Source organism: Morone saxatilis, unplaced genomic scaffold (genome assembly GCF_004916995.1).
Source record: "Morone saxatilis isolate NCDOM2014 unplaced genomic scaffold, NCSU_SB_2.0 Contig11, whole genome shotgun sequence".
NCBI lineage: Eukaryota > Metazoa > Chordata > Actinopteri > Moronidae > Morone > Morone saxatilis.
The window spans coordinates 15,102,847-15,128,722 of NW_023339663.1; the positions used below are offsets into that span (position 1 = coordinate 15,102,847).

A 25,876-nucleotide genomic window follows, 5' to 3' on the forward strand; every position below is an offset into this window, starting at 1 on the left:
ACAGTTAGGAAACACACTCAGAAAGTTAATCCAAAAACAAGCTCAGGAGACAATGGCAAAAATGAGTAAAATAGTGTTTACTCAGGTTTAAGGGCAGGTTCACAGTCTTCAGCTTGAAGAAAGTCAGATGATGTAGATGCCTTACACACAATAGAAAACTAAAGCAATTATTGTAACCAAACACATTTGCTTCCCATTGCTGTATGCATGTAAAATTGATTTTATATTTGGTAGTTGTAGTATAGAAATCAACCTCACATGACATAATGTTTGTATACTGTAATGTTTTTGGTAAATGCCCTGCTGTGACATCTAAATATAAATAAATATAAAAATATGAAATAAACAATGTTTCATAATGCTCGTCTTGTCCACTGGGTGGTGACAAAATACTGCACCAACAGCATCACCAAAGCTCTGTGAATTATACCCTATGTATCTATTATTCAGTACTGTTTGTTTGTTGGTGCTACTTGCCACATCAAACAATAAATACTGGGCAGTGATATTTAATACAAGTGAGTCTTCAACATAATTTGATATTGATGAATATTCATCTTAAATGTAAAAGTACATCTAAATTGTTAACGCAGCACACACACACACACTCACACACACACAAAATGTACATATAATGTGTACAGAGGCAGCCTGTTAGACAGGTTACACCCAGAGAGTCGTCTCACCGCCCAACATCATTTCAAAGCAAGCCTCAGTCTGGCTTGAGACTGGTTGTGAGAAGTGGATACCGGTGCCACCCATGCACTTCAAAAGAGTTTTCCTAAAGGCCTTTAAGTTGGACTTTTATGTGTATGAGCAGAGAGTGGGACTGAATTACAACATTTGATGACTACCTTTAAAAAAAAAAGTAAAAGATCCTCTGAAGTCAGACAGAAGATGAACACTGTTATATAAAGACATGAAGACCAGTGATACTGAGACAATGAGACAAAGGGATCCTCCATCTGTGTGTGAAGTTCAAATGATTATTCCACATGCAGCATGTAAAAAGAAAAAGAGTGAACTGTGCAATAAGATCTGATACATGTTGACAAAACTCTAATAAATGGTTGCTATGTACAAACAAGAGAGATGTAAACAATACAAAAATAAAAAAGCATTTAACTATTAAAGGAAATAGTTTTTACAGTTGGTTTCACAGTACAGCCCATGAAGCCAATAAACATGAGGATGTACTGGGCAGCACAGACAGTAAGTGAGAAGACTGGTCCGGTTTAAAAAGAAGGGGGACTGATGCTGACTTCTTTTTGCTTACTTTCTGTTGTTAGGAAGTCCCACCAAAGCCGCGCATGCCCAGTCGCTCCACTCCCAGCCACTAATGAATATTTAAGCATATTCCGCGTTCAGCGCCCTTTGATTGGACCTTCTGGCCCAGTTTCCTGTGTTATGTTTTTAGATCCGATATTTGACGGCACAGCTCCCTCCGTAAATTACCATCCAGCTCTCAGTTTGAACTCCGCTGCTGTCAGTGTCGGACTCAAATCTGCCTGTAACAATGGACGGAGGGCAACACTGAAGGAGCCGCATCCATGCTTTCAGGACATAATCGGGATTATCTCGTGTAAATTTTTGGAATTTTTTTTGTCCACTTGGTTTTTAGGTTGAGCAACTAGAGTTCTGAGGCAGTGTGAACTTTCCTGAGGTTCGCACAAATACTGGATCTCGGGGAGTACGACAGAGAAGACTGCGACTGTTGAAGCCAAAGGATGGTGAGTGACATTTACACTGAGCTATTATGGCACCATTTACTTAGTACAGCCAATGTAATACACATATTTAACACAGAAGGATACCGCAGAACAATATTGCTGCCTTTATTGCTTAGTATCGGTAAAGAAAACAAACAAACAAACAAACAAAAACACATGTAATCAATATATAGTCAATATAATGTACTTCATAAGTCCCAAAAATTAAAATGTGTGTGTGTTTTTTTTTTATTATTTTCCCCATGTTTACCATCAATCCCACTGTTAGTAAAAGTCACCTCAGACTCCCTCCTCCTCCCCTGTGTTCACCCTGACAGTCCCTCAGACAGTCACAGACTTTTTATGGGCTGGAGTGAAAGTAATTAGAAAGCAGTGACTCCTGAGCTGTTGAATTTGACTTATCTGAGTGACACCCAAAGAGATGTAAAGTCACTTAAAAAACATTAGTTAGATGCATCAGCTACAGCCCACTTCATCAAAACCGGTTAGTCTTGGAAGAAGAGGCAGCCAGGGAGCAAGTGTCAGGTGGAGTGTGTGTACTCTGTGTGCACCTTGTTGTGTGTGTGTGTGTGTGCATTACAGGTTTTTCCTGGTTACTGAATGCCATCCCTGCAGCAGACACGCCTAGAGCTAAGTTATGGAGGAGGTAGTGTGGCCTTGTCGTCGTGTTTTGGCAACATGTCCTCAAGCCACAGTCTTCTGTGGCACAATTCCCACTTTGGCTGTTGAACATAATAATACAGCTGTAATACAGCTTTTTTTTATTTGTCTTTAACAATATGGCTACTGCTTTGTTAGTGGAGACATCACGTTTAACTCAAGGTGTAGTTATTTGCCACAAAAACACAAAATAAACATTTGTTTTGGGTTTAAATTTGCCTTCAGGAATATGAAGAAAAGCCCTTTTAATAATAACACAGAACAATAACATCCTTAAACTTGGGAGCCTCGTGAATAATCTCATGTCTGTGAACAGTATGTTCCACGCACTGTGGCATTGTGGCATCTTTAAACCTGTTGCTTTGTTCACACACACACACACACACACACACACACATACACAAACAAACAATGTTTTTTTAAAACAGGTAGGACTGAAACCTGTTAACATTCTGCCATCTCCAGTGTTGTATTAAACCTGTAGGTCGGGTTGCCCAGAGATAAAGGTTGCATAATATGCAGTCAGCATAATAGAGCTTTTACATTTTTACATTTGAGTAATATATGTACTGTCATATATGCCTGCAATAATCCTCCTTTTAATTTATCTTGTGTGGAGTAGCTATCCCTTACACACCCTGTTAAAGTTGGAGTTTTCACTGCAGTAGTGAATGAACAGGAGCTGTTCTCTTCTTGTGAGGTAACTTGAATGACAGCAGGAAATACTCTCCAGCAATGGCAGAGTTACGAATATAATCATGTTGAGGGATAAAACTTCTGAACTTTAAGAACAAGGAAGGAAGTTTGGTCAGAATGAAGTTTGTTTATGAGAGAGTTGGCTCATGTGGAGAGTACAAGAGAGAGACTAGTCTGATTGTCATCCTAACTGTCTGGAATAGCAGACACCAGCATCGCTCACTGGTTCTCTCTCTGCCAGATGCTGAATAGCAACTCGTATGACAGCAGATGGTTTGCATTAGTTTCTCCTACAGGGAGGTGCGTACTGAGTAACCCCCCTCTCTCTTCATCTCAAAGCTGGCGCTCCATTTTCAAACCGATCACTGCTGTAGAGATTTGCTCAGGAATTCAAGCCCCTCTCTCTGAAAACAGGATGAACACCCTTTCTGTGGACCTGGGGAACTCGTTAGGCTTGTCGCTGTGGTTCAGTACACTCACACACTGCTCTTGATCAGTTCCATACGTCTTTGTAACGAAGCTGCGACTATGTTTTCACTGCTTCGCTGTTTGGGAGGACAGACCTCTTTGAGTGTTGACTTATTCTGCTGTCGCACTTGTAAATCATTCTGGATAAGAAAAGCATATAAATAGCACGTTGTAAATTCAAGTTGTCAACTACCATCAAGTTTGTGATCGTTTCACTTTGTATGAGTTTGCACTTGAGTCAAAACTTTTATTATTAAATTTTTGAATTTATTGCAAGCGGATTTGGTGCTGTTTTTTTCCTGCGTTAGACTTTTTTGCATGAAAGAGGGATGAAAAATGTTCATCCAACAACAACAAATCTTTTATAGTCTCATTATACCGTAGAGATGGACACCACACTAGCAATAATTTACTCCATCACTTACCTCATCTTGGCCAAAACAGTTTTTTTTCCTCTGCTTTCTACTGCTTCTACTGCAGAACATTTAGCAGTTGAGTGATATTTTTAACATAATTTTATATATATAATATATAAATACTTCCTGTAGAGTTCCTCTGTACTCATGATGCAAGAGGCTAGATTACTGACATTGTGGTTATTGTAAGAATATTTTCTTCTTTATTAGTTGTTGTTGTTTAGCAGCGGCTAGCTCTTCTGGACTAAACACTAGGGATATGAGATAATGAGAGGTGTTTATTATTCTGTTTTATACAAAATGAGATAAACATAAAGGACCTTCATTTATCTACATATGATGACTAGGCAGTGTCATTGTTGGGTGTCACTTACAATCAAAGCATTTTATTTTTATAATTATGTATCATCAGTGAGTCATCCTATGGTGACATCGAGGCCTTTAATATTCTTGTAACTGTAAAACATGATATTCTGAACCCTGGAAGTGGTGAGGTGAGGAGCACCCAGCGGTTTTCTGTCCCTGTGACTCAGTTTGTTGACTGTGCCCCCTGAGGAGTGTGTGCTCCCCCTCCTGTGGCCGAGAGGACCACGTAGCTGCATAGTAGCTCCATATGTATGCTTCAGCCTTGTTTTCAAAATGACCACCAACCAGGGAAGTCTTGCAGCACCCTTTTACTCAGCTCCTCTGTTTATTCTGCTGTAATTCTGCAGTATCACTTGCCTTGTGTTTACTGTGAACGATGGGGAGAGGATGCAGATACTTCAGATGATCAAAGGTCATTGTCATTGTGTGCTTGTAGCATGCTGACTTTAGCATTTAGCTTAATGCACCACTGCGCCTAAGTGCAACCTCACAGAACCTCTGGTATGACTGTACCCTCTTAACTTGTTAAGAATGTAGGAGTTTAATTCTGTATATATTCATTTTTAATTTTACAATTAGAGTGAGTGGTCTCATTAAGCACAGCTGTACATGTAGCTGTTCAAGGTTTGGGTTAACTCGAGTAGGTAAACATGCCGATCATACTAGTAGAAGTGAAGCCTGCTTTCCAGTAGATGGACTTTGATAAGAGTTGATTATCTTATCTGTCGTTTTAGTGTCTGTGCTGAAAGTCATTGTCTAACATATTAAAAAAAGCTGCAGGCCGTTAAATAAAAATTGTCTTGCTCAGCTGTTATTATTCTTCCCTGCACCACTTCTCTTTTACTTTAAACAGGGGATAAAGTAAAGGATAAATTACCTTTTGTTATTATAAAAGCTCTTATGTGTGAACACATCCTGTACAATCCTGTAAGCACTGCACAAAGTAACATCATTTAATGCTTGTTTAGTTTGTTTAACTTGTTCTTAGATCATGAACCAAGCAGTGTCCTGTTATAGCTGCCTATTTGCATGTATGACTTCCCTCATCGTGGGCAGGGAACAAGGTCAGGCTCTTGCAGCTGTGCTCCGGTTATCTGCTCTGATAGCTTCCCATCGTCCCGTGCCAGCCAGTGTTTGGCCTCTGAGTCAGAGGGGGCTGTCTTTCTCTGACCAGTGGAAACCTCATTTGTCTTTATGTTGTCAGCTGAAGTAGGTTTGGCCTGTACATTGCTATTGTTTAACCTCACTTCCTCACAGAGACACAGTACTGGCACAGGGAAGTAAAATGCCATACAGAAAAGTGTGATTTTATGGTTGAGTTTTTCTGTTGCAGCTGTTAGAGACATGCAGTCAAAATGGGATGCATCCTTTGTTGTGAGACCTTTATTTAAGGGAAGTTGTAAAATGAATATCTTACAGTGATATCCACAAAATGTCAGGTTGTGTTTTTGGTACAGACCATACGGGAAAAACCCACAGAAGGGTAGACGGTGATCCATGGAGAGAACTGAGTCAAAGCTTTTAAAAAACCTTTTTTTTGTTTCTCTAAAACGATGTGAACAAACTGACTGGAAACAAAGTCAAAATTAGCTGGTTTGAATTAGTTGTCTGTTTTTGGCACATGTCCCATGGCAGGGCTGAGTCAGTACATTTCTAACTGTGGAATCACTGGAGTGTCAGAATAGCATCCTCTTCAACTTTCAACAATTATTTTCAAAGAGATGTACAGTATACTATATATGCTAACTATGCCAGCAAAATATAATACTATAAGAGTATACATTAGCATTAACAGAGGGGACATTATGAAATGATAAAACTTTAGTGATTTCAGTTTAAATAGATTCCTGCTGTAGTTGACACTTTTCATATTTTCATATTTATCAATTGTCTGGCTACTCCATGTCATGTAGTATTCAGCTATCAAAGTTAATGTTATCATGTAATTACTTTTATTCTCCATGTGGATTTCTTTAAAAAAAAAAAAAAAACATAAAATCACTGATAGGCCAAAACAAATATTGACTTGGACATAATCAGTGTTGGGTCTGGCTACTTCTGTAGGATCATTAGTGGTTCCTTACTGCAGCTGGGTCTCAATAAAATTAATACTAAAAAAATACTAAATTAAAATTAATAACTAACTAAATTGATGAAATAAAAATTAATATAAAAATATTCTATGTTTGACATTGCAGTAAACAGGTATTGATTTATGTGAGGTTTAATTGTACTTAAATTTACTGTTTACTTTAGAAAATGTCACAATAACTCTCTAATCTCTCTCTAATAACACACACTGTTAGCAGTTAATGTGCCAATTTATAATACAATATGCACAGTATGTCTATGAACTGTTTTTGGAACCAATGTACTCTTGTGGTGGTGGATGTCCTTTCAGTACAGTACAATATAGCGATGAACCTATCTGACTTGAATTTCAGATTTTCCATCCCTGCACTTAGAAAGCTTGTCATTGTTCATAAAAGACAGTAAAGATTACTGATATGAAGCCAAGGAAGCAAATCAAGCTGAAGGCAAACTTTAATGCAATTCTTATCTTAAGTCGCCACCTATTTATTTTATATCAGCAGACATTTCTTGCCCACTTTTTTTAGATTCTCTGTAAGGACAACCCTCTATTCGTTTTTTGTATTTTTGTTACACTTTTACCACTCCTCTTTAATTAGGGGAGTAACAGTATACACCATCAACCAGTGCTGACTGGTGCTCTGTTTACCGCATACTGGGAAGCACTTGAGTGATTTTCTGTCCTGTCAGTGCATGAAATTTAATAGCTGAGTCATTCTTTTAGCTGCATTATTACTGTGTTCCCTTTAATGGAGTTGATAAGGTTTACCGTCATTAAACTCCCATTCATCATGCATCATGCACCGCACCCCTTCACCCAACGAACATGCAGCAGAAAACTCTAATGGACTTGTCGTCACAGTTATAAATATGCTGGCCAAAGCTTTTTTAGTTTCAGTTACAGTGAGAAAGATTAAAATCATAGTTCTGTTCGATCTCTTTATCGAGTTCTTTCTGGAGAACAAGCGTTGTTTACCACACAGTGTCGTGAAAATGCATTCTTCCTCTGAGTTTAAAGCACAGCGCTGACGTTGTCTGACCTTGAGCGACTTTTCTCACAGTAACATCAGGGCCTGATGCCTTTCAGCGCTGTACTCAAGACTTACTCAAACAGTTTTGTCCCACAGAGAAAGAATTCCTATGATTGTTTGTGTTTTTCAGAGATGTACCTCTGTTTGAGCCCTGGAGGTGTTTCTAGTCTATAGTAGTAGAGATATTAGATTAGAAGCAACAGCAATGATTCAGATGGAAGCTCTCTTAGAGACCTTGACTTTAGTTGCTTTTCTCCTGGCAGCTATTTAAATACTTAAACTGCTACTGTAGCTTCTTAGTGCTGATACTAGAGAAGTGGTACATTGTACTGCTTAGTTCTTACACATGATTCACTCTGTCAAGCTTCTCCTCCCTCTTCAGTGTCAGATTAAAATAGTCTGCAATTTGTGTCTAACATGTATTTGCGTGTATTCAGTTGCTACTAGGGAAGATGCTGGTTTGGATTTGACTAATTCAAACCTGAGACTGCAGCCCTGCACAAGAAATGGCTATGAATGATTGTTTATGGTTTGTTTACATTCAACCACTACTGAGGCTGCTTTAAAAAGAAACTACAGTGTTTTGTTACTTGTAGGATTTCAGCTGAATTCCACCCTAAACCACGTTGTCTTTGATATTATATTTTATTAGCAGTCTTGTTGCTGTTGTCATCCATTTAAAAGGGCCGATTCAATTTGAGATGTTTAAAATCAGCAGCTCTCAAGTTTCCATGGTTTTACTATACCCAGAGAAAAGTGCTGCCACTGTAAAGCTGCAGCTTTGTGTAGTTCAGTCGAAGATGTGTTAAAAGTCATCTGGCATCAGTTTTCACTTGATCATTATATCCTCTTTCTCTGGGAGGGACGGTGCTCAGCCCTGCCCTGCAGGCACAGCCTTATAACAATCATTACAACCAGTCAGTGCTCGTGTTACCAAAGTAGCAGAATAATATATTTCTTTTCATTCTTTCCTTGTGACCTCAAGCAGCTCAGATCCATAACAGCGTGAGTAATCTAGACATGGAAACAGAGAACCAGGCTTGTTGGTCTGCATTATTTATACCTCTGTCCCAATTACATGCAAGTGACCACTGTCACAGTTATGAAGTGCAAAGATGTACAAGTGTTTATCAATTACAGGAGAAAAAAAAAGGTTCAATTCAAGAGTACTCACATTTCACATTTTCTGTGAAGGCACTACTTTCAGTGATTATTGTCCCCAGTAGATGACAATTATTGCCAGGTCAGAGCTGTTTTCAATGACATGACAATCCTTCACCAGTTCACTGATGAGTCTTGGCTTGGATCCCTGCAGTGACCACTGTTTGCTTGGCAGTAACTCACGCAAGGACTGCTGGCGTTGTGGCTGTGTTTTAGGTTGAAAGGGGAATGCCATCCATTTTACAACTTCACATGTTAATATTGCTGTGTCCCAATTAATTGTGAATCTGTACCATTCTGATGTCTGAGAATGTACCCTTGATTTTGTGCTGTCACTGTGAACTTAAATCTAAGGCCTCTCAGACAATCAATGGATCATTGTCTGTGGAGAACCATAAAGTAATACCTTTTGTTGAAACTAAATTAAATATGTTAACAACAAAAATGTTATGGCTCCACAAAGTCAGTGAGTAGTTCACTTTAATGATTAGTGTGACTAGAGTCTAATCATTTATCAACAGTTTCAGTTTAGAGAGAGTTGGACAGAAACTGTTTTCTGCTCTGTGTAATTGACTCTAATTCACTGTTGATTACTCTTTTAATCAAGTTCCAGCCTCATCTGGAGTTTTCAGCATCAGTTTAGATGAAGGTGTGTGTGTGTGTGTGTGTGTGTGTGTGTAGGGGCCAGTGTAACCTTAATGAGCACCCCATCCCTCAGAGGTTCAGAGAGGATCAGAGCGTCTTCACACTGTGGGTCACTGCTCCTTTGAGACACACACACACACACACACACACTCTTCTACTGAGGTTTGACTCTGTCTCTCATCATTGTTTATTTTTTCCTCTTCCTTGGAATGACCAACTATCTCAGTCAGCAGTTTTATCTGCATCTGGCCCGATTATACACAGTCAGTGATCTTGGACAAAGTGCAAATGCAAGCAGCAGAGACCAGGTGGAAATGCTGTTTAGAGAGTATTACTCCTTAAGCTCTGTTTAGTTTAGATCAAACCAGATATGTTTTAGATTCCAGCGAGGAGTACGGGGGGAAAAATCGGTAAAAATCTACCCACACGTTACTGGCAGTCTTGGTGGAAATTATAAACCATTTAGTAGTTTGAAATGGTGTCAAATAGTAGCACTACACAAAAAGAGTGACTTATGACGTAAATATCCCATATTTACTGTTTGATCAGTGTTCATGGTTTAGTTTCAGAGATATTTGCAATTTATATACATATACAGTTCATTGGGGTGTACCATTTTGTTATAGCAGTGAACTTCCTTTCAGACGTTCCTGAGATAGGTAATCTATCATAGCAGACATTTGGGTGCCTTTTTTTCTTACAATCGATAACGTGTTTGTGTGATAACACAGTTTCACACATAGAGGGAGTTTTGAAAAGTAGTCTTCGTTGGTGCATTAAAGGAAGCTCAGACATCTGATGATTAGAGAGTCATCTTCAGAAAGCATTGCATTGACAAGGGTTCCATGTTTTTGGATTGTTGGAAAAGTAAAGCCAGAGGAGACAATAAGAGAACATCATGGACAATGCAAATATGGTTGTCTTGCATTAAGAAGGTTATTCTCAGGTTGGATACATTTTTCCAGTCACTGCTACAGGACATCACTGTGTGACAATTATGTAACTTTGTCAAACAAAATAAGTTGTTCACTCTACCACAATCAAATCTTAAGTCTCTGTACATTGATTTTTATACTGTACTGGAATTAAATGCTGCCAGGGGCTGCATTGGTTGGAAATAAAAAAGTCTTATGGTATACTTATGTAAACAATTTATAATTTGCAATTAATGGGCTAAAACACACAAAACAACTGGTATGATGCTTGAAGTATTCTGCCTGCTGCATCAACACCAATATTTTCCTGTCTGTAAGAATGTCATCTGTTCCCCACACTGTGATCTCAGAGAATATTGGTTTTGTGATTCTTTTAACTACCTCAGATCTTGTTAGTTCTCAGCAACAAGCTGAGCATATCAAATTTACTGGCTGTAAATCAAAATGATCAAGTGCAACACCAGATCATTCCCCCTAATTCACTCTTCCACTTTAAGAACAGCTGCGCTTTTATAGACCCAACACATTCTTCATCCTCTAATCAACTCAATTTCAATCATCTGAGCAAAGGAAGAGATGTTTCCGCCTAAAATGAAGAGTAGAAGGAAGATTTATTCTTTCCAGTCACAAGTGAAGGCCAAATTAATCATTTCTAGACTATATAATAAATGTAATGGTAAAACAAAAAAACAAAATGCATGTCATAAAAGTCCCTTTGGAAACTCTTTGAACTCGTCAGCCATGACTGGAATTAGCCTGAATTTGTGCTTTAATTTGTGACACATGTTTACCAAATTAGATTACTTGGATCTTTGTCCTTGGCTCTTTCACCAGCAGCCTTTTCATCACACAGCCATTGTCGAATACTGATAATAATTTGGAAATAGTGACACATCGGAATCACTGCCGTTGGCCAGTTATTCAGTCCCTTACATCCACAGCAATCGCTGAACAAGAGCATCATCTTTTCTTTGGCTTCAGGTTGCTCTTGAACTTTTCTAAAGGAAGAAAGTAGAGATGAAGATTTAAAGATCTCAAACTTGAGATGCCATGTAATTTGGCTGCAGAAAGAAATTATAGCATTAATATATTGCTACAGGCACTAGTGCATATGAGAAATTAATGATCTGTGTGTAAGTTCTGAACTACAAAAACATGCACTGTATGGTATATTGTCAAGCAATCATTTTTTTAAAACTTTCTTTATAATGGAAACGCATTTTGAACATGACATTTGCAAGGCAGCATTGTCTTTAGAAATTAGGTCAAGTAAGCTGGTACATGGTGGCACAGCTAATCTAATACATGAAGGCTTATCAGACATGGGGGCTCTCCTAAAGCAGTCCACCCCAGACTGAAAGTCAAAGTCACAACCACTGAAATGCTTTGGGCATTTTCCCCTAGTCTCATTCAGTACTTGACCTACAGTAATAGTCTGCCTTGTAGCACTAAGCAGTCTGTGTTTTTAAGCTAGATTTATCTTAAGAGGCTTCAGCTAACATATGATGACAACCAAGAGACTTATATTGGTTCTTTACAGAAAATCAACTCTTTGTGGCACAAATAAGCCCTCAGCTATTTAGATATTTGACCAGTATTCAATTTACCTTCGCCAGATGTGGTCTGCTTCACATATTTGTCCTCAGTCATTTGCTTGTCTCGAAGTTGTGTGATTTCTCCAGACTTTTGGTGCAGAGTGATTAACGACTTTAGTTGCTTCTTATTTTAGAAGAGAGGAATTCGTTCTCATGGCTTTTATCCAGATTTTGCCTCAGAGGGCAGAGCAGAAACGTAGTTCTGACACATGGTGGACTGTGTGTCAGATCCTGGTGTGGAAAAGGAGAACGGCACAGAAGGGAGAAATGAGGGGAAAAGTGCCGCTTATGATACTGAATCAAACCCAGCCATTTCCTGTACCCTGAGCCAGAGCTGCTCAGCATTCTCCATATATGGTAATGGTATTTGCATGAAGGGGAACCCTGGGCTTATGGATCAGGACTGGTATTGAAATTCCTTTGTATTAACTTCTGAGAAAAGGTCCGGTCCCATTGGTTTTGGATGATCCGATTACCTTTTTTTGTTTTCTTCTATTTATTTTCTTTTTGTTACTGTATCTGTAAAAATATATATTTAGATCCAACTCCTAAACACAATATGTTTGGGATGTCAGATGCTCGGTTCTTTAATGAGTCTGTGTGTTGCTGTGCTCCAGAGTAAATTGGTTCCATGGTGATGGTGTTGTTATGGCCACCGTATAGACTCTAGTTGTGCCAGATGTCCCCTGTGTGTGTGTGTGTGTACACTATGACGCACACAATAGGCCTTCAGAAACTCTGATTTCCTTTCGAAAAAATTGGATTTATTATCATAAAACCTATAAAATTACAACAAAATGTGAGAAAATCTGTATCAGTATGCGAAAATGTTTGACAATCAAACCATTTTCATTTTGTATGAATGAATAGAACATTTTATTTAATTTCCTTTTTGTAACCATTAACATGTTAACTTTATCTGCTTGCTCATGTTCTTTGTGAGTGAATCCTCCCTTCTGCCATCAGGTACTGATGGGCTGACATTAGTCTGTCAATCTGGCAATTTGTAAGTGTAAGTGTTACATATTACATATATCTTTTGTAATGTACAGTCTGTATGTTGTTAGTGTCGTACTGCCAAACCACAAATGTCCAATTTCCCTTGCAGGCATTACCAAAGTTGTGTTGTATTCAGTAACATGACAATGTGAATAAATATAGATGATGACAATGTGATAAATATAGGAGTCAGTGAGCAGCCTCGACCTCACTGGGTTATGCTTGTTTAATTACAGTGTAAGCAATATTACAAGAAAATCCAGTACTCAGTAAAACATTTAGAAAAATTCATCATTTGCCACATTTAAAAAATAAATTTTGTTGAGATTGTGAATCATCTGCTGTCGGTGCAAATCATTATAGGATGTAGCTTTACACGCTCTGGATTGAAGCCGTTGGAGCAGTTTGGATTTAATGGTAATATGATGAAGTATTTTCGTGAATAGTTCTGGTTCATAACCCGGCACAAGTGACCCTCCGCCCCAGCATCCCTACTATAGTCACTTGAGTAAAACGACCCTCAACCCCTGGCTGCTCTGGTGCTGCTCAGCTGCCAGCAGCAGAGGAGTGTGGTTGTTTCAGGCACCTCCCAGACATCTTTGTGTGTGCGTGCAGCCCTTCCTCCCTGAGCAGCTACTCCCTTAGTACACCGCTGTATGTGAGAATATTTTCTTAGTCCTCTTGCTTCATTACACAAGGCCTAAATCAAAACAGATGAGACAATCCTCAGAATATTTGATGTCTACCTCCTACGTCTGCAGCTTATTACCTCTCCCTTGTTGAATCTGCACAACTTTCATTCCAGACATAGCAGAGAGCGGTTAAATATAGCATATTCAATTGTTTTCACTTCGTGGTTGGGCCGGTGCTCTTTCTTAACGTCTGCTTTAGGAGAGAGGTTCTCATCTGTCAAAGTACTACTTTTAATAAGTAGGTGGCAGCAAAAGGATAACTAGTAATTGCCTGGATAAAAAGAACATTTGAGTTTATGATTGATATAAAGAACAGGGCTCTGGACGGTACTGAGGCCCAGTCAGCCTTGTCAGAGGACAAAGTAAATTAAAATAAACATAAATCTATTCTGATGGATCAGCTTCACCTTGTTTGTGAAAATGATCCTGTATAATCTGAGTAGTTTATGGGCTTTTTGTGCATTATGGTGCCCAAAAACACAGGGAAGTCTGGGAGTTGCTCAACGTCCACATTCAGTCCAAACACTTTTGCCTGAAACTCTCTTATTACATTTAATATTTCCCTAATATATGCCTGTCTCCATATTGTAATTCTACTATTTCTACTTCTGTCTGCTCTGTATAAACGACACCAATCGAATGTTTGGTTATCCCAAAAGAGGGATTTCTTCCCTGTGGCTCTTCTTGAGGTTTTTCCCTTTTTTACTTTTTACTTAAGGTAGTTTTTCTGTATCCAAATCGAGGGTCTTAAGTGTCATAACGTTTACATATTGTCTTCACAAATTTAAGTAGCTTCTTAAACTCCTCAAATGTTTAGACTTCCCCCTCTCCCTTCACTCATTGTCAGGAGGTGTTTTTGGCCTTGAGAGTGACATCACTGTGTCATTTTTGCTGAGGAACGAAGGAAGGAAGCATCTCCCTCTGCTGCACCTAAAAGGCAGTAGAACATGTTAATGGGTGTGATCTGGAGAATTAATCATGCTATAATTTGCTGCTTACCTCCTGAGGGAAAATACCCAATGAATTAGGCAGAAAAGCTGTTAGCATTCCTCGCCATCTCCCATGCTATGACCGAGTCTGTAAAGGGGTTTTAATTTTGCTGTTGTAAAGAATAAAGTCACCCTGGAGGATATTAAAAGCTTGCTGGCCCTCCTCCTTGGCTAAGTAATTTAGAGTTAATTACTAAATGCAAAATGACTTTCCACTGGTTTATTTTGTACTGTGGTGATGAGAGTTTTGCCCTTTGCTGTTTATGTCTCATCTACTGTAAGTTACTCACTGTATTTATTGTTTTTTTACTCATTCTTTGTGGAAAGATCGTTTCCACTGAACTACTAAAGATTATTTTAGTCAGTGGAAGTCCACAGTACATATACTATATATATACATATAGTATACGTATGCACGTAGCATTTATGATATATGTTCTCTATAATATTGAAATATTCTCAAAAGTCAAAACAGAAAGGGAACTGCAGAATATGGTTGAGGTTTTACAACAATTCTTGTTGTTCTTCTTCTTTCAATTCGATTTTAAAAGAACATCTATGCACTTCTGCTTCATAAAGTACAGTATCTTGCTGTTGAAGTACGACTGGTATTGTTTAGATGGCCACTCTGCTGCTTCCTCTCCACACGCTTTCTCACTAAAGAGGGAGGAAGTCAAGAGTTAACTTGTGTGTTGACTAATGTTCTGGATGCTCTCTGCAGCTTTGAGTGATTCTCCATCCAGGAGAAAAAGACTCACTCCTCACAGCACATTGTGACCCTCGTCCACAGTAGCCAGACAACACTGACTCATAGCGCATGATGAATGACCTCAGTTCTCCGGAGACTCACTCAGCTAAAACAAAAACAGGAATGTAGGGAGAAACCAGATTGTTAGGATGTGGATAAAAGTTGGGTTAGAGCATCTTTAACACTTGGACAAATAACACAAAGCACTTCTGGGAATCTGACCTTGCACTATTTCAAAGTAAGCACAGCTCATCATGCTGCTGGGATCAGAAAATGTGCACACTTTAACGTTTCGCTGCTGTAATAATAAGCATGTTCCCCTTGGCTTTCATTTTCTCTGATTATCTCAACAGTGTGATAAAACCACGCTGCCTCAGCCTCCGAGTGTGCTTTAAAGCCACAATTCATTCATGTAACTGTACGTCTGTGTCACCTTGATGTCAGACTCTCGATAAGTCCACGCCATCTCATTGTGTCTTTTTGTGGTAAGCTAACAATTGTGCATTGTATGTTTTTTTGTTGCAGGGGAGCCGGGGGCACTACCGGTACCACTGGCAGAGCCACAATGTCAAACACAGCGGAGTGGATGACATGGTGCTGCTCAGCAAGATCAACGAGGATGCCATCGTGGACAACCTCAAGAAGAGATACATGGATGACTACATCTTTGTATCCTTTGCACACAATCACAGTTCACACTCTGGCGAGAAATAGTTGAGCCCCATCTCGTCTCTGCTATTCCCAGAATAGCTGAATGGTCACTCACAGTGTCACTGTAGCAGTGAGTAATAGCTCAGTGTTGGAAGGTAACGCCTTCCCTCTGAGACTCACTCACACAGGGGGCAAAGGGCCCCTCTGTGCGTACCTCTGCCCAGACTTCCTTCACCAAAGTCTAGATTTACTCTAGTTTTATCACTGTGGTGCAAAATGTGAACAAAATGGTGTTAGAAATAGCTAATTGCGTAATGGAGAAATCTACTGGGTTTTATTTCAATCAGAGCATTGCCGCTATCTTTTTTTGAGCGACCGTAACATTTGATTGTGGCGGGGGTTTAAAATGTTGTACTGTCATTTTCATAGGTTTAGGTTTTCTAAAGTGCAGCTGTGGTCACACACACACACACATTAGCTGTTCATGACGTGAAATGAGTTGATGAATGAATGAATAACCCCCTTTGAAAAGCAATGCTGAGCTTTCACAAAGCGGCTCATTACATAAACTTCATCCACACTCTGGCAGCACTCAGGATTATGAAGTTTAGTAAATGCTGGCAGTTTTTGGGTTCGACATCTCTGAGTCAGGCCTTTGATTTGGGTCAATAAATAGCCGTAACTGTGAGGTCTCCTTGCCAAGGCTGTGGGTCACTGTAGGCCACCCACAATAGCAGCTTTATTTGCCTTGAGCGGCGTTTTGGCTCCGGGGCATAAAACCTCACAGTGTTACATGGCTGGTCTATTCTCTGTCATTTGTAAGCACTGGATACTTATTTAGCCTCAGGCCTGATCACCAAATACTCCACTGCTGCACTGTTGCACTCTCTTGACGTCATGGCAGCCTTAGATTAAGTCATTTCTTTCCTTTACAGTTTTATAATCTCGTTGTAATAGATGTTTTGTTGCCTTTTAAGGGGGCTGTTGTATAATGTATACACACTTCTGCACATGATTTTATATTGCTGATTTGTTTGTCTTCACTGTTCACAATGATCTTTAATATATAACCTCATCAGACATATATTGGACCTGTGCTCATCTCTGTCAACCCTTTCAAGCAGATGCCATACTTTGGGGAAAAAGAAGTTGAGATGTATCAGGGCGCAGTAAGTGGGACACTATATGACCTATGAACACATTTTTAAATAGCTTCTGTTGCTTGAAAGATTGAAACCGGAAAACTCACTCACGTACTGTTCAAAGACTGATGTACCTGGGGATTTAAGATGGCAACAGTCTGAAGGACAAAGGCTTTAAAATGAAATGGGTAAGTTGCAGTGCAAACTTTCCAGCGGGCTGGCACAGATGTTGCTGTCAGAAACTTGACTCAACCATTGACAAGCCTTGGCAGTACCTTCACAGAACAGCATGTTCAAGTCTGTCTCCTCTCTTGGCCGGCCTGCTGAGAGTGGGCTTGTCTACTTAACCCAGGAACACTCTGAAAGACTTTTTTAAAATCCTGACTGTGAAAACACTCAGCATTACACATGCCAAATTTAACAGTTTGGCAGATTGTATAAGTGCAGTGGGTTCAGATTTACTTAGCGTTATCAGCTGAAACTACAGGGGAAAGTTCAGATTTGTTCAGAATATTTAGAAACAGTCATGAAGGCGCAGACTTTGCTCAGTCTGCTCAACAGATTTGGTGGTTGTGGCCATCTGTCTTATTTTGTGCAGATCAATGCAGACTTTTCACAATCTTGGAAATAAGTCAACATGTCCAAAGTGTGTTTAATATGTAAATTATTCTATATTTTGTATTGTCAACAAATCCAATGAAAAGACAAAAACCAACCTTACGTGAATCCCTCTCGCAATACTTTCTGACCGTCCCTACCTGTCTCTCTTTGGGAAGGCTCAGTAATATACTAAAACAGATGGGCACTGTAGTTTTAGCAAATGTGACTCAAACGGAACTAAATAGTGCATTTGTGGAGGTCTGTTTTCAAATTAATACACATTTGGTACTCTAGTGAGTAATTATGACAGCGGGCTGTGGTGATTGAATCAAAATAAACTACAGGGCCCACATTCATCATGTTATGCATCATAATGCAGGAATGTTACGGATGTGTTTAATAATGTTTGGACATTAATGGAGCTCTATAGCACAGAGGATTATGGTACTTGATTATAGGTAGAACCACTTTATTGTTGGTTTTGATTTTTTTTTTGATTTATCGCCTGACTTATGCTTTAATGTGTTCCTTGTTTTAGTTTTGGATTAACAGCAAAACTCTCTGACCTTTGATTTTAATTAAAATCTTTTGTCAACTCTCAGGCTCAGTATGAGAACCCTCCTCACATCTACGCTCTGGCAGATAACATGTACAGAAACATGATGATTGACAGTGAGAACCAATGTGTTATCATCAGGTAAGGCTCACATATCATTCTCGCCTTCTTTACGCACCATGAACTAATGGCATGTGACAACCAAAGTATGTAACAGCATGCAAAAGAGACAGCATTTCATTAAATTCTCCATTTAATATGATAGTTCTTTAATCAATTGAGTGTTCACCTTACCACATTGAGTCAAATCTTTAAATGTCCAGGATGGGAGAGAGTGAAACCCAAAGGCTAGAGATAGTAATCTGTACAATGATCTGTGAACTGAACTGCAGCTGAGCCTCTGCAGGTCATGATAATGGTTGGGTGAGGAGCAGCAAAACAGGTTCCACCACATCATTTGGTACAGCTGACCGGCAGAGAGTGACGTGTTGCTTTGTTTTTTTTTTCTCCATCTTATCATTTTAAACTTCAGTGAAATGCAAAAAATCTCCAAATAAAAAAAAGGTTTTATAAAAAAGAAGAAAAAAAACAGGAAGAACACCTGCATCCTTGGCCCTGAATCACTCTTCCCCTACAGTTAGGGGATTTTTATGTGCTTTTACAGCCTGTTTGAGTTTGCTGGTGAATGTTTTTTAGCTACAAAGCTGCAGAGAGAAAAGTGTGTTGTCATGATTGAGGCTTTATCCTATGGCCCAGTCACCTGAGCGGCGTGGTTACTATAGTGCTTACCTCATGATGAATGAACCCTGCTTCAGCACTTTTGCCCGTTGTTTGGACAGCCAGCAGTTGCTCGTTCAGTTTCCCACATAAAGCCACTGAGGTGGATTTTGTGATTGACTAAATCAGCAAACAAAAGCATGGAAGTGGTTTTTATGATGAACCAGGTCTCGGCAAACAAAGGCTGCTGTGAACTGCTGGGCAGGCAGTGTGGTCAGCGTCGGCCTGTGTTAGCGCTTTTTCACATTTACTAAGAAAATGTGTGAATTAACCAAAAGGGGGAATTCTGGCTGAGGTGGTAGCAGTTTTTACTACTCTTGGAGGGAAATTGTGAATTTTTCCTATGTATTTAGTCTATTTACCATCTGCTTACTACAGCATGTGACTGGTGTAGCTATTCCTGGATATCTGGATCAGATATTAAAGGGATGTATTGGAGCAGGTTGGTGTTATCAGTTTTTTTTTTAAATCAGAGCTGTGATATCTTTTAAAGGCTCAACCAAAACCTTTGTCATCCAAGAACCAACCACTTCACATCTGTTCTAGCACAGATCAGAAACACACAGTCACTAAGTTTGTCGACAGAGAGCCATGATTTTCTGTTCCTCGAAACAAGCTTAGGTTTCAGTCTTTCAGTCAACGTGTCACCTGATCAACAGCTCTTTGAACCTAATCCTACAGAAAAGCAGATTTATTCAGCGTTTACTGGCTTATCACCAGGAACCTTTTCTTTTTTTAATGACCATCCATGAGTCAGATGTGGACGACTTTCTTGATCCTTTATCAACTGTTGACAGTTGATGCTACTTTATGACAGATTTTGGTTTGGTGTTCCCAGATAGCTGATGTTGTCTGCTTCTGGTGTTCATTCAGTCTTTTGTCCAGAGTCCTTGCTTTTTCACTCATGTAATGTTATCTACAGCTGTTGCACACAATGTCATACACCACTCCAGACCTTTTCTCCTTCCTCTCCAAGGAACTGAGGGCAGCAAATGAAGTATTTTAGGCTAAATGGACCGTTGATTGTGCTGCTCTGAAAGGGTCCGCTCAACAGTTCAGACACTGTATTGTACCCGCAGTCCGACGTCTTTCTACTGTTGGCTTGACGTGCAGCAGGTCAGGAAGCAAACAGTTAACTTTAGAGTGTGTCAGACAATAATAAAAGAAGCTGAGGGCAGCACCAAACCTGTGTCACCATACCATATGTCATATAAAATCTACTTTAAACTGCACATAGATGACCATTTTTGAAAGACCCAGATGGTATCAGTACTCCTAAGACATTTTAAGCATGTAGACTTAACATAGTAAAAAATAAAATCCTTATTGTGTTGTGTTAAGTTTTTTTTTTTGTAAATTGTAAATTGAAGAGGCTCCAGTAGTTTGAATACAAAAAGAAGTTGATGTTTTTTAATGCACTGAGAATACAATGCTGTCACATTATCGCAGAAAAAATCTTGAGCATACTGTACTGTACATGTAGCTTCAACTAGTTCTGTGGGAATGCACTGCACCTTATTAGATTTAAAACCACCAAAACTAGAAGTCAGTGTTGACTGTGCATCCTTCTCATAGCTGATGTCAGTAATGATTTATGAAAGTTAATGCTTAAACCTCTCTGCCCCTGCATTGCATTGTTCAACTCCTGTCCTTGTTTGGTTAATAAATCTCTGCGGAAGTTGACAATGCCTTCAGCATTTCAGCGCCACAACAATGAGACTCGCCCATTTGGGGGGCTCAAAATGGGACTCAAACTCCCGCTGCAGCCTCTGTTGAAAATAGCTCTTTAGAGAATATCTTTCATGAGGAAAAACAATGCTCTCAGATGGAGCTTGGGTGTTTTTGTGAAATAAAAAGAAAAAGCACAGCTCAGCATATCAGTTTTCTTTGCTGTTACTTAAGTAGTAAGTGTGTAGTGAGGTAGCCCAGACAATGCAAAAGGATTTAGAAGAACGTGAGAGGTATATAGGGGGAGGGTTACAACCATATAGAGACTGCTGTGTAATAGAGTGGCTCCCAAGACTTCCTCTGGCAGCCCCTAACAGTCTGCAGCTGTGTTTCTCACAGAGGCATTACCAACCTGACTCTACTTTAAGGCACAGAAAGAAAAAACAGACTCCACTGTCTTCCACTGCCAAACCACATATGTCAAAATAAGTATGATACTGGCAAAGTGAAAGGCTTGGAGGAAAATAGACAAGGAGTAGGGTGAGGGAAAAGAGATGAGGGGAAAAACCTATGAATGTGACAAAAAATAATTAATGCCCCTTATTGCTGCAGCAACTCATCTGCCCAGATGTGGCCATACACACATTTAGCCTCTGAGTGGAAATTTGCTTCTATTTGCACAAAACACATTTTGGTTTGTACAATAAATGTGTGTACACATGAAAGCAGGAGATTTCACCTGTTTGTTCACCAGGTTCAGTATAACGAATGGTTTTCAGGTCATCTTTGTTTAGGTAGAAACACAGACATGCAACACTGACACATACATAAACCTGAAAACTGGTACTTTGTTGGAGTGTCATAAAACATGTGTGAATAAGATCAACAGTTATAACTTGATTTGAAGCAGGATTTGGACCATCTGAATAAAGAATATGAACACATGTTATCTGGCTGGACCTAGAATTCAAGAGTAACCATCATGACAACATTGACCACATACAGCAACACAAAACATCCTGTTTGCTGTAGACATAACTCATGTAGACAAACCTAAAACTTATATGCTACATGATAGTTTCTCTCTTGTGTTTTTGAACATGAATTTAAAGATGTACACTCAACTCTTTTCTAAGAATTATCATGCATGGATACAACTGAAAAGTCTGCATGCTGTGACTTATACAAAAAAGATTATGTAATGTAGGGATATTTTGGGCTGGGCTCTTCCGCAGGTAGCTGTAATACATTAGACTGATAACACCCAATGGGACCAGGAAAAGCCCTTGGGAACTCAAAATAGTACAAGGAAATAAATAATCAATACAAAGGGATCACTAATGTTTTGTAATAGCTGGCAGGATCAATCAAGCAGAGAGACTGGTGCAACAGAAAATGCTTTATTGGGTCAGTGGTAGCAACTTGGGCAAATAAAAACAGTTGATGTGACTGACTGAAAATAATGGCAGCATAAACATGCATATGAATAACAAAACTCACTGGTCCACAACACCGAATGGTTAAAATACCAACCAGCCACCCAGATCTGCTTTAATCACTTAACTTGACATCTCTCAGCATACATGTATACTCAGGTGTCACATGCTATTAAGTCAGTGCATGAGGTAGATTTGAATTTGACTGAGACTACATGTATGAGGAAACACGTGCTTAAATCTTTATCTGTTTTTCAGTGGAGAGAGCGGTGCAGGGAAAACGGTGGCAGCCAAATGTATCATGAGCTACATCTCCAAAGTGTCAGGGGGCGGACCCAAAGTACAGGTGATAAGAGCTGCTTTTTTTTTTCTTTGAGGACGGTATGTAATACATGCACATGATATTTGAGATTCTTGCTGCTTTGATTGAATGATAACACAATTGTATGCCCTGAATTAAGAACCGAAAGGCAAACAGGGCTTGTTTAATGTGCTGGAGATGAAATTCAATGGAAAATGATGGAAAAGCATCCACACACTTTGGTCTTAGCAATATTCGCTCACTGAGGCAAACTCAAGGATCTTCTTCAAGTTTAGTTTGTTTTTTCAATTAGCTTGATTTTATAACATTTTGTGTATCTTTCTAAATCAATGTCATAATCATTTCTTCAATCATCCATCCGACTTGCATAATCGTTCACAAATTGCACAAATGACGTAATATCACTGCAGACTATAAAAATAAAACAACCTGTTGCTACTTCGTTCCTACACTTATTCCTCTCCTTAGACCCAATCCTCCTCTTATCATCCTCATCCTTATAGCCCATTATCAGCCCATCAGCAGCCTTTTTTTCGCCCAGCCCCCTTCAGCCATCTGGCAGCCCCCCAAACCAGCAGATGTCCAGTTCCTAAGCTTGATAAAGATCTAAAGTTTGATGAGGAAATGCCTGTGCCATGATGGGAGTGGGATTTTTATATTTAATCCCCTCAGAGCTGCTTCCACCAAGGCAACGTTAGAAATCATCTTCAGGCTTTAAATTAAACTATAAATCTTATGTGTTATAGCATTATTATTGTTTGTGATCGTTCAGAGTTACACTATATATAAATGTACACTTCTATACTAGTTATAAAAATTCCTTTCTTGGTAGTGTTTGTTTAAACAAATGTGGACGTTACAGTGGCCACACACACAGTAACACACTTTGATCTCCACCTCTTCTAGCTCCTGTTTAGCATCACTTCCAATTCATATGTTTCCCTTCAGTTTTGCGCATATTGCGCAGTATGCTTTGTACAGCACATGCATTCTTATGCAATGTGTTTATGGTGTGTGAGAATAGCCACACCCTGCCAGTAATGTATCTGTTCTTCTGTCATATCCACAAAGACTACTAATATCTACTAATATTCATACATAATTATCCAAATATAAATAAATCTTCAAGGTAAAGTTACCATGTTGGAAATGTGTTCTCACTTCAAGTTGTTATCCCTTGTATTCAGTGGGTTTTGAAGCCCTATAAATAAATCAAGTCAAAATATAAGACTTTAGTGAAGGAAGAACCTCAGCATGGGCCAGAAGAGCAAAATATGATAAAGTAGTAAATTTATAACTGTATGAGTATCTATAAATAGCATGAAGTGTGAAGTGCAGTGTTTATTCTTTCCTTTCATACAGTACTAAATTTGGGAAGGCAAAAAATAATTCCAAGAAATGACTTCCACTCAACGTCTGTGTACAATAATGTAAGTGGGAGTAACTCTGCTCGATTTAAAACTCATGTGTTTCTGACGTGCAGATGGCTCACAGGAAAGATAATGTCCTCCAGACTTTGTATGGCTGTCTGTAGATGTGTGTGTGTGTGTGTGTGTGTGTGTGTGTTTGTGTGTGTGTGTGTTGTGCCGTGTGCTGTGTCGTGTGTGTGTGTGTGCTTGTATTTGAGTGGAAAGTTCCAGAGACAGACACGCCAGCCTGTCAGTGAGGGTGTGAAGTGTGTGGTATTGGTACCTGCTGCACAGTCTGTCTGTGACGTAGCTAACAGCTCATTGCCTCTGTCTCCTCGCAGCACGTCAAAGACATCATCCTGCAGTCCAACCCGCTGCTAGAGGCGTTCGGCAATGCCAAGACTGTGAGGAACAACAACTCCAGCAGATTCGTAAGGCTTTCATTTCACGAGTTGGCCTTTTTCACTTTTTGTGAATCAGGGGGCCTAACACTGTGGCTCAATTCATAAATGCTTCTTGTTAACTAAAGAAAACACATGAGAAAGTCCATCACAGAAAGTGTAAACACGCAGACAAATGTTTAAATCATTAGAATTTGAAAGTCTTTCTCCAAGGACACGTGTTGTGTGAGCCAAAGTGAGGACGAGTCTGGGAAATCATAACATAAGACAAAATTTGAATAACCCACTTACATTGCAAATGTTTAACTGTTGCTCAGACATAAATACATGCAGTAGGTACTATTTAACCAGCAATAATTTTAGGACTCAACTTTTTTGTGGTGCACCTTTTGGATCCAAGCGGAGACTTTTGAAAACAAAGGTTTGCAGTAACAGCTTTTCTTCTGTTTTCCGTTTTATTGCGTCATGCGTGTCCTGGTTAACCAGAGGAGTTTATTGGTTAAGTGTTCAGGTTAGCACACAAAGCAGTGTTGTTTCACAAGTTGGGATATTTTTAGATACATTTTGGGGGGAAATGAATTTGGTTTGGCACTAACAGCCTGAGATCACTTCTTTTTAAGGTGCTGTCTTTGAATAAATGAGTGTCTCTGTTCTCTTTTGGGACTGGAACCGATATTACATTACAGACTTGAATGGAGAAGAGAGCGAGGCCAAAAGCAGGATCAGATTTTTATATAAATGTACACAGACATGCCGGCAGGGTGCCAATATCTTCGATCTTATATCTGGCTTTAAGCTGTATTGCAGCCCATTCCAATACTGAAAAACAAACGTTGCTTTGATCCATCAGGGGAAATACTTTGAGATCCAGTTCAGCTCCGGTGGCGAACCAGACGGAGGGAAAATCTCCAACTTCCTTCTGGAGAAGTCACGTGTCGTCATGAGGAATCCTGGAGAGAGGAGTTTCCATATATTCTATCAGGTGCGATTTTTATTTATTTTTTTGAGCTGAAGAGCAAACGGGAAACATTTGGCTTGTGAAGATGGTCTGTGAGGGGATTTCAGGACACATTGTATTGGGCGTGCCATTTGGCTACAAGAAGAAGGTCAATCTGTTTTCATTGTGGATGGCTCGAGGTCCCTGGAAGACATAGAGGAGTTCAGTCTTACCATAGTACAGTTTTCTTCTTATGAAAAGAGGAGCACAGAAAAAAAAAACATAAATATGGGTTTGTGCAAAAGCATGTCTAACGGCTGCATCCACAATACACTATTAATTTCTCCTCTACAGTTGATAGAGGGAGCTAGTGGAGAGCAGAAGGGCAGCCTGGGAATCACAACCCTGGATTACTACACTTACCTCAATCAGTCTGGTTCCTACAAAGTGGACGACATCAACGACAAGAGCGACTTCCAGGAGACAATGGTACCGTGAGATTCCTTCTGTTTAACTGCCAGTAGTGGTGTTGTATGTGTCTATGAATCTCATACCAGGGTTCATGTGGCTCACAGTTTTCTCTTTACATTCCTCTTGCTCCCTACCAGTCCTCTTTTGTTTTCTTTTCCAACGATCTCCTCCTGTTTTTGTTTACCAGTGAGACCGCAACAGGAGTAATTAGAGGACGTGAGCTAGGTACCACAGGAGTGAGTAAACCCACACTGCTGCCCTGATTTAGCATGATCTTTTCCTTT

General features: G+C 39.5%; 1 protein-coding gene across 2 annotated transcripts in view; it reads left to right on the forward strand.

The window, feature by feature from the left end:
* The first annotated feature begins 1,387 nt into the window (after window positions 1–1,387).
* The window catches only part of myo1ea (myosin IEa), a 47,796-nt gene continuing 23,307 nt past the window's right edge, over window positions 1,388–25,876 (forward strand). The window contains exons 1-8 of one of the 2 annotated variants that reach the window (XM_035651921.1): window positions 1,388–1,730; window positions 15,748–15,891; window positions 16,953–17,042; window positions 18,218–18,312; window positions 22,311–22,398; window positions 24,125–24,214; window positions 25,035–25,166; window positions 25,476–25,610. In XM_035651921.1, coding sequence (XP_035507814.1) covers window positions 1,728–1,730; window positions 15,748–15,891; window positions 16,953–17,042; window positions 18,218–18,312; window positions 22,311–22,398; window positions 24,125–24,214; window positions 25,035–25,166; window positions 25,476–25,610 — 777 coding nt within the window. In that variant the 5' untranslated portion in view covers window positions 1,388–1,727. The remainder of the gene's footprint in view (window positions 1,731–15,747; window positions 15,892–16,952; window positions 17,043–18,217; window positions 18,313–22,310; window positions 22,399–24,124; window positions 24,215–25,034; window positions 25,167–25,475; window positions 25,611–25,876) is intronic. The other variant, XM_035651922.1, reaches the window with a different exon arrangement.